Genomic DNA, 18,161 nt, shown 5'->3' with positions numbered 1-18,161 from the left:
AGCCTACTGTTCCTAGGCTACAAATCCGTACAGCATGTTACTGTACTGAATGCTGTAGGCAATTATAACACAATGGTAAGTATCTGTATATTTAAACATCTCTAAACATAGAAATGGCATAGTATAACTACAGTATTATAATCCTATGGGGCCACCATCCTATAGGCAGTCTATCGTTAACCAAAAACATCTTTATGTGGTGCATGACTATACATTTGACTTTATAAAAACTGATGAAATTTTGGTTTCTAAATAATGTTTAAAATATCTAAATATTTCTAAATAACATGCTTAACACTGTGCCTGGCACATGGTCAATTCTCCATATTATTATTATTAGTGTTTAATCAATGTTGGTCATTTTTCACACAAGGGAGAATAATATTTTTATCTTCCCAAAAGATTTGCTGAGCTCCTTCATGGATTTGAAGTGTGTCCCTAAGGGGACAAGATTTGCTGTGGAATGCAATGACTCTGTAAAACAAACTGAGAAGATTTGAGATTCTCACGGGTATTCTGAGGAGCAGAGAAGTGAGAGGAGGAGAGAAAAGAAAGGAGTCTGCAAGATGAAGAGACTGAGGACTCATTCCCATGAAAACCACAAACTTTCCTTGTTGGGGAGGGATGTGGGTGAAGAATATTTTGTGACTCGGGAAGGATCAATATACAGTTTGTGGGCTTTATATCTCAGGAGTGTGAATAACTTCTCACCCTACCTCCAGCTTCTGTAACATTTACAATGTGCAATGGTCCATGAATGTTATTAATAGGTTTATGGTGGAATTCATAAAAGGGTCTACATTTCTCATGAAACCGTGTAGAACCCAGAGAGCCGCCCAGAAGCAGAGGCCAGGAGCCAGAGGTGACCAGAGAAAAGAAGCTGCCAAGAGCTCCGAAAACTCTCAGCCGTGGTTTGAGCATGGTTCCTCAGCAGACACCTGTCTGTATGTCTTGGTAGTAATGGAAGCCATTTTGGTTTCACACCTGGGAATGAATAAGGCATGATAGGCCTGGTTCCAAAGTTCTGTACCTGTCCCAGCCGGGTCAGGCCTGTTTTCGTGGTAGAATCACCTACAGTTAAAGAGAATCCTTGGCTTGGAGGTTTTCTTTTCTCTTCTTTTCTTTTTTTTCTTTTTGAGACAGGGTCTTGCTCTGTCGCCAAGGCTGGAGTGCAATGGCACAATCTTGGCTCACTGCAACCTCCGCCTCCTGGGTTCAAGCGATTCTCCTGCCTCACCCACCAGAGTAGGTGGGAAAACAGGCGAGTCCCATCACACTCAGCTATTTTTGAATTTTTAGTAAAGACCGGGTTTCACCATGTTGGCAAGGCTGGTCTCGAATTCCTGACCTCAAATTATCCACCTGCTTCGGCCTCCCTAAGTGCTGGAATTACAGGCGTGAACCACAGCGCCCCGCCGGCTTGGAGGTTTTCCAGGGAGCCCTACTTAGGTACAGCCAGAATTGGTTTTGAGGTATGGAATATCTGACTACTGCAGGACTGGAGCGCCAAGTGCTTGGAGGGATAAGCTTTTATGATGTAACCTCTACGTATCCAGAGGGCGTGAGGAGTATCGCTGTTGCTGGGCAACCTGGCTTAATTCCGTGGCTTTGGTTAAGGCGCTAGTCTATGCAGAATTCCTTGACGCCTTCCCTAATCCGCCTCCCCAGTTATTCCTTCCTGAACACCAGGAAACCCACCAGCCTCCTTACAACTGAAGCAGTTTCTGTGTTACAGTAGAGAGTAGTGATCAAAAGCTTAGGATTTAGTGTTAGTTAAACCAGGCTCCACTCTGCGACCCCACGCAACCTCCCCAGGCTCTCTGCACCAGTATTGGCATCTGTCAAATGGGTGGGGGCTAACAGTGAATAACTGCCTCGCAGATGGACTACAGGCTTAACCAGAGACCGACGGCGAGTCGCATATTCATCTTCCAATCACTTTGCAAACTCGTTTCACTCTGCATGTCTCCTCCCGGCTGTCCTTTCAACTTCTTCCTCCCTGAAATTTCGAATATCCACTCGGTGGGAAAGTCAGTCCGCGTGGCGCGCCCTTTCCCTGCGTCCCTCCTTCCCAGGGCCCACCCTCCGCGGACGCAGAGCGTCTGCCTGGGGGACGGTCGGTCGGCGATGGCGGCCTCTGAGGCAGTTGGTCCCCTCTCGCCGTGGGCTCGGGAAGCGTGTGAAAGGCCCGCTCGGATCCTCTGAGGCGCTGCCCGCAGTGAAAGCGCCGCTGCCAGCCGGGCTGTCAGGGGCGCGAGTGGGAGAAGCACACCGCAGGATGAGCGAGCCGCTGCGGAGGTAACCGCGGGGACCGCGGCCAGGGACAGGGAATGGGGGGCAGCCGAGGGTAAGGGGAGGACCGGCATCCGGAACGCGTTAGGCCCGCTCCGCCGGACTTCCTTATCCTCCAGCCCGCGTCCCCAGCCGTCCTCCCAGATCGGGACCGTAGCTCCAGAAGTGACGGCCACGTGGGTGGCGGCGCGCGCCGCGGGGGCTGGAATGTTGGCGTGTTGGGGGAAGCGAGGTTGGAACAGCGGCAAAGAGGCGAAGGAGGACCCGCGTCCGCGCGCCCGGGCGCTGACTGCTGGGCGACGCCGCCGGGAGCGAGCACGCCTCTGACGTCACGCGCCGCTCGTCCAATGAGCGGAGGCCTGAGGGAGGCGCCGTCCGGGCCCCGCCGCCGCCGCCGCCGCCGCCGCCGCCGCCGCAGCCGCACCGGCCCTTCAGGAGCGTCTGAAGAGGCGGGGGCCGCTGCGGGCTCCGGCGCCGCACCGCGCCGGCCCGAGCCTCTGGACGAGGCCCACGGAGCCGTTCGCCCGGACCCCGCCGCCCGATGTCCTCAAGATGGACGCAGCGGGGGCGGCGGCGTGAAGAAAGCGGCGCTGTGGGCGCTGGAGCGGGAGCCCGGGCGGAGGCGGTGGCGGGATGGGGCTGCTGCTCATGATCCTGGCGTCGGCCGTGCTGGGTTCCATTCTCACGCTCCTCGCCCAGTTCCTCCTGCTGTACCGTAGACAGGCCGAGCCGCCGCCGGACGAGGTCGCCCGCGCGGGCGAGGGCTTCCGCTATATCAAGCCGGTGCCGGGCCTGCCCCTGAGGGAGTACCTTTATGGCGGCGGCAGGGATGAGGAGCCCTCGGGGGCGGCCGCTGAGGGCGGCGCGACCACCGCGGCCCCCGAAACCCCCGCCCCGCCGACGCGGGAGACTTGCTACTTCCTCAACGCCACCATCCTATTCCTGTTCCGGGAGTTGCGGGACACCGCGCTGACCCGCCGCTGGGTCACCAAAAAGATCAAGGTGGAGTTCGAGGAGCTGCTGCAGACCAAGACTGCCGGGCGCCTGCTGGAGGGGCTGAGCCTGCGGGACGTGTTCTTGGGCGAGACGGTGCCCTTCATCAAGACTATCCGGCTCGTCCGGCCTGTTGTGCCCTCGGCCACCGGGGAGCCCGACGGCCCCGAGGGGGAGGCGCTGCCCGCCGCCTGCCCCGAGGAGCTGGCCTTCGAGGCGGAGGTGGAGTACAACGGGGGCTTTCACCTGGCCATCGACGTGGACCTGGTCTTCGGCAAGTCCGCCTACCTGTTCGTCAAGCTGTCCCGCGTGGTGGGGAGGCTGCGCTTGGTCTTCACGCGCGTGCCCTTCACCCACTGGTTCTTCTCCTTCGTGGAAGACCCTCTGATCGACTTCGAGGTGCGCTCCCAGTTTGAAGGGCGGCCCATGCCCCAGCTCACCTCCATCATCGTCAACCAGCTGAAGAAGATCATCAAGCGCAAGCACACCTTGCCCAGTTACAAGATCAGGTGAGCGGGAGGTCGGAGAGGGGGCCTGGCTGCCGAGAACCGGGCCTGGCGGGACGCTGCCGGCTGCGTGGGTTGGGAAGGGCAAATGCTCGTTTCTGTCCCAGCTCCTGCTTCTGGGATCCTCCCACCCTGGACAGGGCCCTAGATCCCGGCGAGTAGTGAACACTTGCTTTGCTTCCGAACGGCTTTGATAGGAGCTGGAAACCTTTTCGTGTGTTCATAGGGGCTCAAGATGCTGTCAACGCGGGCAGAAGCGTTTCCTTTTATAAGCAGCATATTGGAAATGGAAGGGAAGCCTGCCCTAATCCGCAGGAGTCGCTTCTGGGACTGTTGAGAAACTCTCCCTCTATGTGGCTGCTGCATTGAGGGCAGCCGCGTCACTGGCTTTGCAGCATCACCTTGGCCGCGTAGAGAAATTGTTCCTGGACACAGTACATGCATCAAGGGTGTGCTCATAGCTCAGGTCTGTGATAGTTTGCATTGCAAGCCACTTTTTGCTTTGATGGTTTGGCACCTTTCAAGGCAGAGTTGGTAGCTCTTGCAAAGGAATCTTTTTTTTTTTTTTTTTTTTTTGGAGACGTTGGCTCTGTCGCCCAGGTTGGAGTGCAGTGGCCCTATCTCGGCTCACTGCAACCTCCGCCTCTTGGGTTCAGCGATTCTCCTGCCTCAGCCTCCCAAGTAGCTGGGATTACAGGCGCATAGCACCACGCCCAGCTGATTTTTTGTATTTTTTTAATAAAGACGGGGTTTCACCATGTTGGCCGGGCCGGTTTTGAACTCCTGACCTCAAGTGATCCACCCACCTCGGTCTCCCACAGTGTTAGGATTATAGGCATAAGCTGCCACACCAGGCACAGGAATACTTTCCACAGCAGATTGGAAAGGAGTTGGGAACCTGTACATAGTGTACTTTATATTTTGTATTAATGTCATTTGCACATTTTGGGTAGGTTCTGGAACACAGATCCAGACTCTGCCCATCGAGCATTTACTCTCTGTGACTGTGAGTTCCTCTCAAGGTACCTGAAGTCACTGTACAGATTGTATTTTAATGCTAGGTAGCAATTTTAATTTTTTAAAGCCCTCCAGCATCTGATGGCTTAAAATTTTGTGGTATACAGCTTTGAGTAGTATATGAATCTTGTTTTAATATTGTAGGAGTGGAAGGGGAAAGTCTTAGGGCTAGAGGCGGAGTGGAAGGTGCTGTTTCTTTTGTAAAAAACTGAATTTTTAATTTCCTTTAGTTTTGTATTCACTAAGACGTTTGAACCTTTTAAATTTTGCCCTTGATTATAAAATTATGTCAGTCTTGAATTTTACTTACCTAATTTTACTTTCCTTTTAGTGGAAGTTGCCTTTTTCTGGATCGCAAATTTTCAACCAGTCTTAATTTTCAGGAGCAAGATAATCCAGAAATATTTTGAGTTTGGAATGGATTATTGACTTGTGTATGTGGCCGATGTACCTTACCAGTTATGTTTTGTTTAGGCTAATAGCACAGTGATAGCTTAAAACTTGGGTGGCAGGAGAAATTTACTTTATAGTGGAAATATTTCCATAGATTTGCAGAGGGTTGTGAGCTGGTTGTTCAATGCGTTTGATTTCTGATTCTGTGAAGCAGAACATACTTTATGAAACCTACTTTTTTTTTTTTTTTTTTGAGACAATTTCCTTCTGTCACCAAGCTGGATTGCAGTGGCACGATCTCCACTCACTGCAACCTCCACCTCACTGCAATCTCCTCCTCCTGGGTTCAAGCGATTTTTCTGCCTCAGCCTCCCAAGTAGCTGGGACTACAAGTGTGCACCACTACACTCAGCTAATTTTTGTATTCTTAGTAGAGACAGGTTTTCACCATGTTGGCCAGGATGGTCTCAATTTCTTGACCTAGTGATCTGCCGCCCTCGGCCTCCCAAAGTGCTGGGATTACAGGTGTGAGCCACCGCACTGGGTGGAAACCTACTTTTAACCTATGGAATATCAGCACCTAAATTATAAATGGGTTCTAGTGTTTGCAGCAAGGTGTGTGTTTGTTTATAGCAATGTGTTGCCAGAGATTTTGGTATTCTATTACAACTTCAATTATGATGTTTCCTGGTAGCTTTCAGTTAATGCAATTTGACTAGATTGTTATTTTGAAATTTGTAGAATAGCCAGTGACAGTGAGGTTACATATCATTTTGAGACTTTTTTTAATATAGACTTGGAATTTAGGTAAATCTAAAGTAAGTTATAAATGAGATTTATAGAGGCACTGAAAGTTTATTACTTTGAAAATCTATGATCTGTATCATTGAATAACAACCATTTAAAAGTATGGCAAAATTGCTTTTCACTTATTATATCTGAAGGGATTTTGTAAAAGCACAGCATGAGTTTGGTTATGATATTTCAACTTCTAAACTTGAAGCATTAAATGATCATTTCCAGAAGTATACACATCTGTGCTATTTATATTAGATGGCATCTGAATGCTCAGTCAGTAAGCTGCACAGAGCATATCACTCAATCTGTAAATGTTTATTGTACACCTGCTATATGCTTATTGTTGTAGGTGCTGGGATTTCAGTACTGAACAATACTTGAACTCAACCCTCAAGAATCTTAGAGTCTAGTGAAAATTGAATTAGCTATACTTAGTAATTTTGTGTGTGTGCGTTTTGTGTGTTTTTTGAGATAGGATTTTGTTTGTTGCCCAGAACTGGAGTGCAGTGGCAGGATCACAGCTCACTACAGTGTCCACCTTCTGGGCTCAAGCAATCCTCCTATCTCAGCCTTCCAAGTGGTTAAGACCACAGGTTTGTACCACCATACCTGGCTAATTTAAAAAAATAAAATTTTTTTTTTTTTTTTTGTCTTGCTTTGTTGCCCAGGCTGGTGTGGAACTCCTGGGTTCATTCAAGTGATTCTCCTGCCTCAGCCTCCCAAAGTGCTGGGATTACAGGTGTGACCCACCTTGCCCAGCTCTTAATAAGATTTAAACTTAGTAGAGAAAAATAATAATTAAATATGACAATGAAAAGGGCTGCCTCAGCAAGTGTTGACTTCTTGTCTGTGTTCTGTCCAGTATTTTAAACTGGTGATGGGCTGAGTGCAGTGACTCATGCCTGTAATCCCAGCACTTTATGAGGCCAAGACAGACGGATCACTTGAGATGAGATCAGGAGTACAAGACCAAGGTCAGGAGTTCGAGACCAGCCTGGCCAACATGGTGAAACCCCGTCTCTAGTAAAAATACAAAAATTAGCTGGGTGCGGTCATAGTGGACACCTGTAATCCCAGCTACTCTGGAGGCTGAGGCAGGAGAATGGTTTGAACTTGGGAGGCAAAGGTTGCGGTGAGCCGAAATCACACCACTGCACTCCAGCCTGGTGGACACAGTGAGATTCTGTCTCTATAATAAATAAATAAACTGATGGTGACATAGGACTGATTCAAGTTTCAGATAAGAGAATGAATTACAATACATCTAAGATATATCATACTTATCACAGGGAAAATTAGCTAGTGTTCATCTGTTTTTAATAGATGAGGAAATGGAGCTCAGAGTAATTAAATAACTTGCTTAAAGTCACACAGCTTTCAAGTGGTGAAACCCAGCTCTGATAAGGCTAGGCCACCTTTAAAAAAGCACACATACATGTGCACACACATACATAAACTATATTGTTCTTAAGTGATTATTTTTTAAAGCATGCCATTAATGTAATAAATATGTGAAATATCTTTCCAAACTAACCTAGAACTCTTCAGAAGAGTATGACCGTAAAGCTGATTTTTTTTCTTAAATTGGTCATTTTAGAGGATTCTTTGAAAAGTAAATCATGCGGCTAAATCTTTGGGTTTTCCCCCATATAGTATTTCTTTTTTAATTGAGCAGATTGTGTTTCCAAATAGAAGGTCTTGCTATTCTATTTTTTTTTTTTTTTTTTTTTTGAGATGGAGTCTCACTCTCACCCAGGCTGGAGTACAGTGGTGCAATCTTGGCTCACTGCAACCTTCACCTCCTGAGTTCAAGCATCCTCCTGAATAGCTGGGATTACAGGTGTGTGCTACCACACACAGCTGATTTTTGTATTTTTAGTAGAGACAGGTTTCACCATGTTGGCCAAGCTGGTCTCGAAATCCTGACCTCAGGCAGTCCGCCCACCTCGGCCTCCCAAAGTGCTGGGATTACAAGCGTGAGCCACTGTGCCCGGCCTAATTTATTCTTTTTTAGCTATCTAATCTGCTTAGTAGAGCTAAAGCAGTAAAGAGAATGTATGAAGTCTTAGGATCCTTTGGCACTTGTAAATCATTATATAACAGAAATATCTTGCCAGTTAACATTGTTGTTGTTAATTCTTTCTCCTTTTATTTATTTTGCCTTTTTCATGTTGCTAAAGTGAAGTGGCCTCTCTGGACTGCTAGTTCCTGATGTTTCACCTAGAGATGATAAGTTGCTCAAGTGGTTGCTAAGGACCCAGCAGATTGACACTTCATTTTACCCAAATTAACAAACTTATAATGTTTGTAAAACATTTTATTTTACAAAATGAATTAATATGTAGACAATATGTTTACAGATTTATTCAAATTAGGAATTTCATCTACTTCAATGTTTTGATTTTTTTTATTAAAATACTTTAGTATATTACAGTAGTATTTTTTAAAAATGAACCTCAGAATTTATCTTCAAAAGAGAAGGATTACCACTAATGTTCTTTTACTACATGGATAATTCATCTTCAACATGAAGTCTGAGTAATAGTCTCTGGGTGGGGAGCTGTGTTTAGGGTTTAGGAATCAGATATTTGAGATTCTTAATGATGCTTCTGTTCCTGCAGTATTGCATATGAATGAGCAGATTCAGTTTACAGGTGCTTTTTATTTGGCCTGTGCTGTTTTTGTTTTTTAACTGCCAACCTTAAAAAAATGGAAGATTCTGTGTGATTGGCTTTCTGGTTTCCATTAGGAAAAGCTGGAATATCTTACAGTACCAGTTCTGCATTGCTCAGAGCAACAACAGGATGGAGGGATGGACTGTAGTAGCAGGTTCGAGGTTGAAACTCGGTGTGTAAGCTCCTAGGTGGAGTTTGGCCCCCCTTATTTGATGATACTTACCTGGAGTCATGAATTTGAGACCCTTACTGGAGGAGTATTACTGTTGCTAATTAGTGAAAATGGGAAGACCTAATACCTGGAGTGGAGAGGGAGGGTGATCCATTTTTATCTTTGTTTTAATTTCATTTTTGAAGGGACTGTCATTGGGCAATTTTATTTATTTTTTACTTTAAAAATTTTTTTAGAGACAGAGTTTCATCATGTTGGACAGGCTGGTCTTGAACTCCTGACCTATGGTGAGCTACCACACCCGGCGGCAATTTTATTTTTTAAAATACATTGTTGGTCAGGTGCGGTGGCACACCCCTGTAATCCCAGAACTTTGGGAAGCCAGGGCAGGAGGATCACTTGAGATTAGGAGTTTGAGACCAGCCTGGCCAACATGGTGAAACCTCCATCTCTACTAAAAATACAAAAATTAGCTGGGCATGGTGGCACATGCCTGTAATCCCAGCTACTCAGGAGGCTGAGGCATGACAATCACTTGAACCAGAGAGGCAGAGATCGCTGCAAGCCAAGATCATACCACTGCACTCCAGCCTGGGCGACAGAGCAAGACTCTCTCAAAAAATATAAATGAATGAATGAATAAATGGATAAATAAATAAATTAAATAAATAAGGACATTGTCAGGCCAGGCATGGTGGCTCATGCCTCTAATCCCAGCACTTTGGAAGGCTGAGGTGGGCAGATCATCTGATGTCAGGAGTTCCAGACCAGCCTGGCCAACATGATGAAACCTCATCTCTACTAAAAATGGCATGTGCCTGCAGTCCCAGCTACTGGGGAGGCTAAGGCATGAGAATTGCTTGAACCCAGGAAGTGGAGGTTGCAGTCAGCCAAGATTTTGCCACTCTATTCCAGTTTGGGCAACAGAGTGAGACTCTGTTTGGGGAAAAAAAAAAAAAAAAGGCATTGTCAATCTAATACAAAATTTTAAAAAGTCATTCTGCTGGAAAAAATAAAATGCCTTGAAATGCAATCCATTTTTCTGCCATATAGTGATAGTAAGTAGATAGTCACTGCTTTTTGTTAGAGTTTGGTGGATGGTTTGCTTTAGTGAGATGGATTATTAATAATTAACTATATAAGCATTTACTTCTCTGATCTCCAAAAATGGGAACATCTCCTTATTGACATTATATTTGAATTTAATGAATTGAGTAATTCATATCTCAAAATATTTTGAAGTAAATTCACTGAAAATTGACAAAATCATTTGTAAAGTCAAGTGTAATATGTTATATTTATTTTTTCCTACTTTTTTTCTTTCTATTACAGATTGGAAAATACTTTAAAATAGCTACTAAAATTCCTCAGTGGGTTTAATAATGATAGTTTTACTTACTAATGTTGATAGGGAATGTAACTAATCTTTAATTCTTGGGGAGAATAGACAACGGCATTGTGCATTACTCTAGCTATCCTGGAATAATCTTGTAATAACTAATTTCTAACCTGTTGTGCTTTTTCTTGTACTGTTACTCATATCTCTATATCTCTTTTCATATCTCTGTGTAAGTTGAATTATAAGACCGTATTCTTAGAGATGAATAATTATATCATTTTAAAAATAGTTATTTATTTTCAGTAAGTGCTTAGGGCATACTACCTAGTGTTACGGTGGGTATATTAAAAGTGATAAAAACGTTATAAACTAGTTCATGCTTTTAAAGGGTTAGTCTTTCTAGGGAAAACAAAGAGCACATAAAGCTCATTTTAGTGGCATTGGATATATTTAAGCCCTCCAGTTTTGTGAGAAACTGGAATAGGAGAGATCAATATCTCTACTCTGCTAAGGCTAACACCTGATTACTGTTGTACTATATGTAATACATTGTGACCGTAGCTTTTTTTTTTTTTTTTTTTTTTGAGACAGTGTCTCACTCTGTTCCCCAGACTGGAGTGTAATGGCATGATCTCAGCTTACTGCAACCTCCGACTCCCAGGTTAAAGCAGTTCTGCCTCAGCCTCCCACAGGCATGTGGCACAATGCCTGGCTAATTTTTGTATTTTTAGTAAAGACAGGGTTTTGCCATTGTTGGCCAGGCTGATCTTGAACTTCTGACCTCAGGTGATCTGCCTGCCTCAGCCTCCCAAAGTGCTGGGATTACAGGCATGAACCACCACATTAGTTTCTTAGTACACCTAAGTGTACTCCAGTTTAGTGCTGATTTTACTTCTTTCACATTGGATTTACTTGAGCTGCTTTGAACTATTTTAATTTCAGCTTTTAAAACACTTTGGATGGAAAATAATGTATTGATAAATTACATCTTTGCTCTAGAAATTTGATTTACTTATTTTGGGAAGAATGGTTATTATGAGGAGGCTGTGGATTTTTTTTTCTTTTTTCTTTTTTGAGGCGGAGTCTTACTCTTTTGCCTCGGCTGGAGTACAGTGGTGCAATCTCGGCCACAGTTATCCTAAAAAGCCACAGTTTGTTCCTGGAAATAGCCAAAGCAGATCATTATAAAGTAGATTGTGTTAAAGGAGCATGCCTGATCAAACACTAAACATTGACTTATAAGTATTACTAACAACCTATCACATGAGCAGGGTGGGGGTAGTAAAACACTGTTTGCTAAGTATTCGTTAGGCACTGTGTGGGCATTTCCATGTAGTTGCAATCTCACTTAATAGTTAAAACTCCTATGTGGGAGAGGTTGGTATCTCAGTTTTACAGATGTGGAAATATGAGATTTACAGAGGATTAGTGACATAAAGTCCTCAATTTAGAAGGTCCTGGACTTCCAGAGCTCATGCTGTATTATTTATTCAGAGATAACTAACTGTTATTCTAAACCAGGGGTCTGCAAACTAGCTGCTGTTAGGCCCTGCATTAAGAATGATTTTTGCATTCTTAAACTTTATATTTGAAGTTGTTAAAAGAAGTACTAGTGCTGGTGGTGGCGGTGGTGGTGATAGACCAAGTGTACCCACAAATACTATCTGGCCGTTTACAGAAAAGATTAACTGATCCCTGCTCTAAACTTTAAAAAACCCTAAAAATACACTCTGCCCCCGCCAACAAACTGTTATAATGTTTACCAAAAAAAGAATATATGTATATATATGTGTGTGTGTATACACACACACACACACACCCACACACTAAAAGTACTTTTAAATCTTTGAGGGTTCTATCCTTTGGAAACCTGTGGAAAATTTCTGCAGAAAGCAAATTTTCTGCAGAAAAAAAATTTACTTAATTTCATAGTTCCCTTGAAGCTTTTGTAAGGTCCTTAGACTCCAGGTTGAAAAATAAACACAGACAGAAGTATACAATAAATAGAACTAAAACTAACATGCTAAAATAAATATTAAACAATTATTTTGCTTACCTTCTTAGACTATATAAGGATTCATATGGCTTAGACATTTTTAAAAAAGCTTGTCGGGGGTAATCCCTTTATCCTACGAAATGTATCATGTCTTTTTAATTTTTCTACTTTTTTCCTCTTGGTAAGATTCCCTATAGCAGGCTGAGACACTCTAGATCAATAGTTAAATAAGAATATATGAAATTTCAAGTTACGGTTCTCATAACTAAATCATTGTTTAAAAGTTAAATACTGACATTTCTTCCCATCATATTCTCTGTTTTCTGAGAACAGTGTCACCAGGAAACAAGTGTCATTAAATGACTGTATTCTTACCTCAGAGTCATAGGACACACTGACACTTTTGGCATGGCATCAGAGCACATCACACTTAATTGGAAAGTTATAAAGTCAACTACCTGCTCATTAGCAGGTGTTTTACAGAGTAGCTTCAAAGTCTCTCTTGCCAGATTGCTAAGACTGCCATAAAACTATACACTTCCTGTATTTGTACTGGGGGAAAATGTGGTAAATAATGTTAATTATTTACCTCTAGATGGGTAGTACTAATTTTACTAGATATATATCAGATATCTTCTAGGTGACACATTACATCCTTTTCCCTTTCAAATGAGTGACAAGTTCACTTTAAAAATGCAAGCAGTTAGAAAATATGTAATATCAAAGTGAAAATCTTCTGCAATATCTTTTCTTAAAACTATTGTTAAATTTGGGGACTATTCTTCCATATTTTTCTAAATTACTATAATTTGTTATTAATTTATAAAACCAGGATCATAATACTTGTTAGCATTTTTTTTTAAGCCGATATCTTGGGTTTTCTAAATATACCTACTTCATTTGTTCTAATAGGTGCTTATAATTACATTGACCATTAGTACCAAAAGTTAATCAATTCCTTGTTGATTTTTCAGTTTCTCACTAATGTAAGTAATGGCACCATAAACGTCTCCTAACCTGTATCTCTGTGTAAATGGTAGATTTTGTTGTACTTTTGATTTTGGAGGGGGTTTGGCTTTTTTTTTTTTTTTTTTTTGGCAGAAAGAAGTTAAAAATCTACTCCTTTCCATTTTGATTTTATCTCCTGATATACTCATGTTAAGTTTGAGGTCTGAACCTAACTGTATGCTCAAACATAAATATACAAGCTTCTTATATATACTGAGGAGGTGCCTCTTTCTTTTCCTCTTCTTACCTTCTTCCCTCTCCCTCCCTCCTACCACCACCTTCACTCCCTCCTTCCCTCTGTCTTTAGTCAAATGAGAGTATAATATGAATGTGACCCTGCAAATTATTTTGTGAAGTGTAACATGGACATCCCTTCAGATAATATGTATAAATCCAACTCATTCACAGCTTTACTCTTCAGCCATTCTCTCTGGCTCTGACCTTATCTTTCATCACTATGTCTCACTTAATTTGTTCATACCTCCTTGCTGTTCTCATACTCCAGGCATGCTCCCACCACAGGGTCTTTGCTGTTCCTTCTTCTGGAGTGTTTTTCCCACAGATAGCCAAAGAGCTCATTCCAGTGTTTTTCAGGTCACTTTTAAATGTCACCTTTCAACATAATATGTAAAAAAAAAAAAAAAAAAAAAAAGTGGGTTAGCCCTTTAAATGCTGGAATTTGTTTTTGTTTAAACTTCTTATTGAAGTTGTGTGTGTGTGTGTGTGTGTGTGCGTGTGTGTGTGTATGTATGTATGTACAGAAACTGTCCCACTCCTAAATGTACAGTGATGAATTTTCGCAAAGTAAACTCAGATACGTATCTGACTACTGTGATTTTGAATTCAGTCTCTCTAAAGAATACCTGTATTTGCTGGGTTTCTTAAACAGAATTTATGGAACATATTTTAACTTTTTTTAATGGTTAGAGGTTGTCATTAAAACACAGGCTGATGACATGTAACCCAATACTATTGTGAAATCAGTATTGAAGGAGTGCCTTCTTCACACACACCCATAAACTATGCTAATTGAGATCTCCAACAGTTAACCATGTTGAATTCAAGGTATGTCCAGTCACCATACTGGCACAGTATCCATCTCTCATTCTCACACACAAACAAAATACTAAACACAGGTGTGTTTGCAATCTTCTGTGACACTCCAGAAGACTTGGTTTTTAATTTCACATTCTTAGAAAGGTCAATAGTGATAAACTGTAGATTATACTTTTCTTTGATTGATTAACAATGAAACTTGTTTTTACTAGTCTGGTGCATAATTGCCAATTTTCACGAAATCAGCAGAATGCTTTAGAACACATTTCTCTTTATTCTCTCATCAGCATATTGAGTATGCCTGTGAATTCTTCACGTACTTTAGGGAGAATGGAGTTGCTGATATGGTGGGTGGGGTAGTGCATGTCTGGACTTTGATTTGCGTAACTCTGATAGAAGAGCTAGAAAAATTTTTCACTTTCCAGCATTATTAGTTCTTGTTGTTATGTACTTAAAAACAAAAATGCTTGAATAGCAGAGTAAAAATGTCCTAATTGGGTTTATTCTTTTGTATTAAGTACCTATTATGTATGTTGGGTCATTGGTAAGGTACCAGCTAAACAGATATTTGCAACCTAACTACGTTTAGAAATGGTGTTTCTCCTAGGATGAACTCTATATCCTACCTTTATAATCTACAATTATAAGTGACTATTGTTTTTTGCTGTAAAATCTTAAGTAGCAGTGATAGATATAATTTCTATTTAGTAGCTGGCTACAAGAATCTCTATTAGAGACATCAATTAACTCCTGAATAGAGCAGCTGGTGTTTATGTTGTATGCTAATTTTTTGTCCGTTTTTACACAATAGTCTTTCATACATACTGGATTATACTAACACTCATTACTAAGGATGATTGTAGTTGCTGACTACACAGTCTTACTACCTTAGTCATTTGGTCATGCAAATAAATAATTCAAAACTTTTTGTTCTCTGAAACCTGCTGTGGCTAAAATAAGAGCCATTCTGTTATAGCAAATTTCATTTGTATGATAATTATTTTTATAGTGCACTGAAAATCTTATTTTGTTCTCACCATTATGAAGTATAATATTATTTTCTATAAAATTTAGGACTGGTGATATCTGATGTATTTCAGTATTTGGAAATCTTATTAGTTCTTAATGTTTAACTCTTTGGATTTTAATCAGGACCAGAGTGGCAAACTGTTGCTATGGGAATAATTTAAATATTTGTAGTAAAATATGTGTCCTTTTGTTTACTAATGCTGGAGTGGTAGGTATGCTTCAGATATTTTGAGATTAATGAAATATAAAGAGAAAATTCTTGACAGTCTTAGTCTGTAAAATAAAGTCAATTGAATACAGTATATCTAAATTATAGCCCATTTTTAGGTTAATTGCTTACTTAAAGTAACTGAGTAAATTACCTACTTAAAATATTTCAGTAAGTTGCTTACTCTAAATATTTGAACTTTGTAGTACTACAGAGTTAGGATTTGGACTCAATAATTCTGAGAATCATGCCACTCAATAAGCATTTATTGAACCAGACTCTTAGTAAAAATTGTTAGAGTCTAAAGGATATCTATGCTGTATGGTTTCTCTTGAAAGTAACTTGGCCTGCTGCTCTGAAACAGTAGGATTGGAAGATGAGGAATTCCTGTTTTATTTATGGAATTAATACTGATTTGTTGGTTTAGTATATCTTTGGACAAGTCGTGGAACTTGTTATTTTTGTGATTAAATGAAATGAAAAATCTAGTTTTAAAAGTTCTTAGAGAAAAGAATTATGTAAATGTAAGATAGCATTATTCATTATTCACTTTGCTGTTATTTCTGCAGGTTGCATCTTATCCTGGCATAGGTCTAATGTAAGGATTTCTCTCAAATAAGGATATACAAATTGTTTATCCTATAAATATTTTCCTTTAGTAAGTTCTAACTTTAGTTAGATACTTATAAACTAACGGATGCAGAGATACAGATAGTATTAAAATCATTTATATACTTTAGAAGATGTTTTGCTTTTATTTGGATAGAGAAAAATTAGGAGAAAGCTGCAGTTATAATCTTAAAATATAATAATTTCTCAGTATCCTTGGGGGATGGGTCCCAGGACCCTCTCAGCCCCACCAGGATACCAAAATCCACAGATGCTCAACTCCGTGATATAAAATGGCATAGTATTTGCATATAACCTAAGCATATCCACCTGTATACTTTAAAGCATCTCTAGATTAATTATAATGCCTAATACAGTGTAAGTGGTATATAAATAGGTGTTACACTGTATTGTTTAGGGAATAAGGATAAGAACAAAAGATCTGTACATCAAGTTCAGTACAGTCACAACAGTCTTTATCTCCTTCAGTGAGTGTTTTATCTCATTCAGTCCACAAGCGTTCAGAAGAGGTTCAGTTTATTTAGTAAATGTTTAACACCATCTTTGTCCAGAGTGCACAGGACTTCAGAAGAGATTCAATTTATTCAGTAAATGTTTAACACCATCTTTGTCCGAGAACAACACACTACAGAGAGAGTTAGTGCTAACAGGATGTAAATTAAAACAGTCCTTTCAAGGTAATTTTTAAAAATCTGGTAGTGAGAAAGTATACTTAAAGTTAAGGTAATGGGTTACAATATATAATTTAAAAAAAAATTGCCACGGCTCAGAGTTGTTACAGTCTGACTCAGTGGTTTTTCACAGTGTGATTTGGATCTTCCAGACCTTTGAGGGACAGGGGGTTGGCAGGTCTACCAAATCAAGTCAAAATTATTTTCATAATAATACAAAAATGTTATCTGCCTTTCTTACCCTTGTTCTCTCACAAATACATGGTAAAGTTTTACAGAAGTTAAATATCTGATGACATCATCGCCCTGACAGCTAATGGAATGTGAGCTTTGTATATTCTTATGTTTCAAATTTTTATCATTTGTAATTTTTGATATGAGAAATGTTAATATACATAATCCACATGAACAGCAGCTCTTTGGAATCCTCAGTAGTTTAAAAAAGTTTATAGGGGTCCTGAGAACAAAATGTGTGAGAACCGCTAGTTTGACCTGAAGTTTATTAATTTTTACCCATATGTAAAGAAGCCACCTCTGTTGCCTCACTTTCTTAGTCAGCTTTAAAAATGTTTAATATGTACATTATTTTCAGTTGCTATCTAGTATTGCTTGCATGCTTTGTTGTTGTAAGACATATATGGTTCAGTGGATTTGTTAGTTTTGACTGCACTATTTACTTGAGTGGATTTGTTACAGTTTTGACTGCACCATTTAGTATATGATCACAGACAAGCTGGTTTAGCTTCCTCATCTTTAGTTTCCTCTTTTGTAAAATAAGGCTTGTAATACTGTACATTATTATGAGTTGTGAGAATCAAGGACATATATCAGAGTTGCATAATTTACAGAATTGCTAGAAATATACACAGTGGTCATTTTTATATTATTCAAAGTTGTGTGTTGAGGGGAGCTGGTAGAGAAGAACAGAAAAGAATAGGAGTTTAGGTTTGCCCATTTTTTTTAGCAGTAAGAAAACGGAATTTTGATTTAATTGATTATAGGCCATCTTAAGGGACCCTTACATTGTGGATTGTGATGAACATGAGAAGATATGAGATTTGCCAGACATAGTCAAGAGAATTACTTTGGTTTCCTGAGCAACTTGTTTCATTTGATACCTTATCTCTCTGGTGCGTACACTATCAGTTAACATTGACTCATCTTTTAGTCACCAGCTCTGTTATGTTCTATTATGAGGGACCTGCACCCTTGATTATCACTCTTTTGTTCAGCATATATATAAAACCACTTGAGAAAATTGTGAGGCATTTTGGACCTTGATCATTCTATGCAGAATTAGGAGCTTGGATAAATGTGAGTATTTTATGTTAGGTAGAGGGTATATGGATGAGCAGGAGAAATTTTTTTTTGCAACAGT

The 18,161-nt window shown here is 40.9% G+C and overlaps 1 protein-coding gene across 1 annotated transcript in view; it reads left to right on the top strand.

Annotated features, from left to right (window-relative positions):
- The first annotated feature begins 2,639 nt into the window (after positions 1–2,639).
- PDZD8 (PDZ domain containing 8) overlaps positions 2,640–18,161 on the top strand; it is a 107,042-nt gene continuing 91,520 nt past the window's right edge. Inside the window, exon 1 of the mRNA XM_032281775.1 lies at positions 2,640–3,794. Within this exon, the coding sequence (XP_032137666.1) occupies positions 2,926–3,794 (869 nt within the window). The 5' untranslated portion in view covers positions 2,640–2,925. The remainder of the gene's footprint in view (positions 3,795–18,161) is intronic.

Source organism: Sapajus apella, unplaced genomic scaffold (assembly GCF_009761245.1).
Source record: "Sapajus apella isolate SASKATOON/1434 unplaced genomic scaffold, GSC_monkey_1.0 scaffold13, whole genome shotgun sequence".
Taxonomy (NCBI): Eukaryota; Metazoa; Chordata; class Mammalia; order Primates; family Cebidae; genus Sapajus; species Sapajus apella.
The sequence above is the reverse complement of the archived record's forward strand: the minus strand, read 5'-3'. Positions and strand labels throughout refer to the sequence as shown.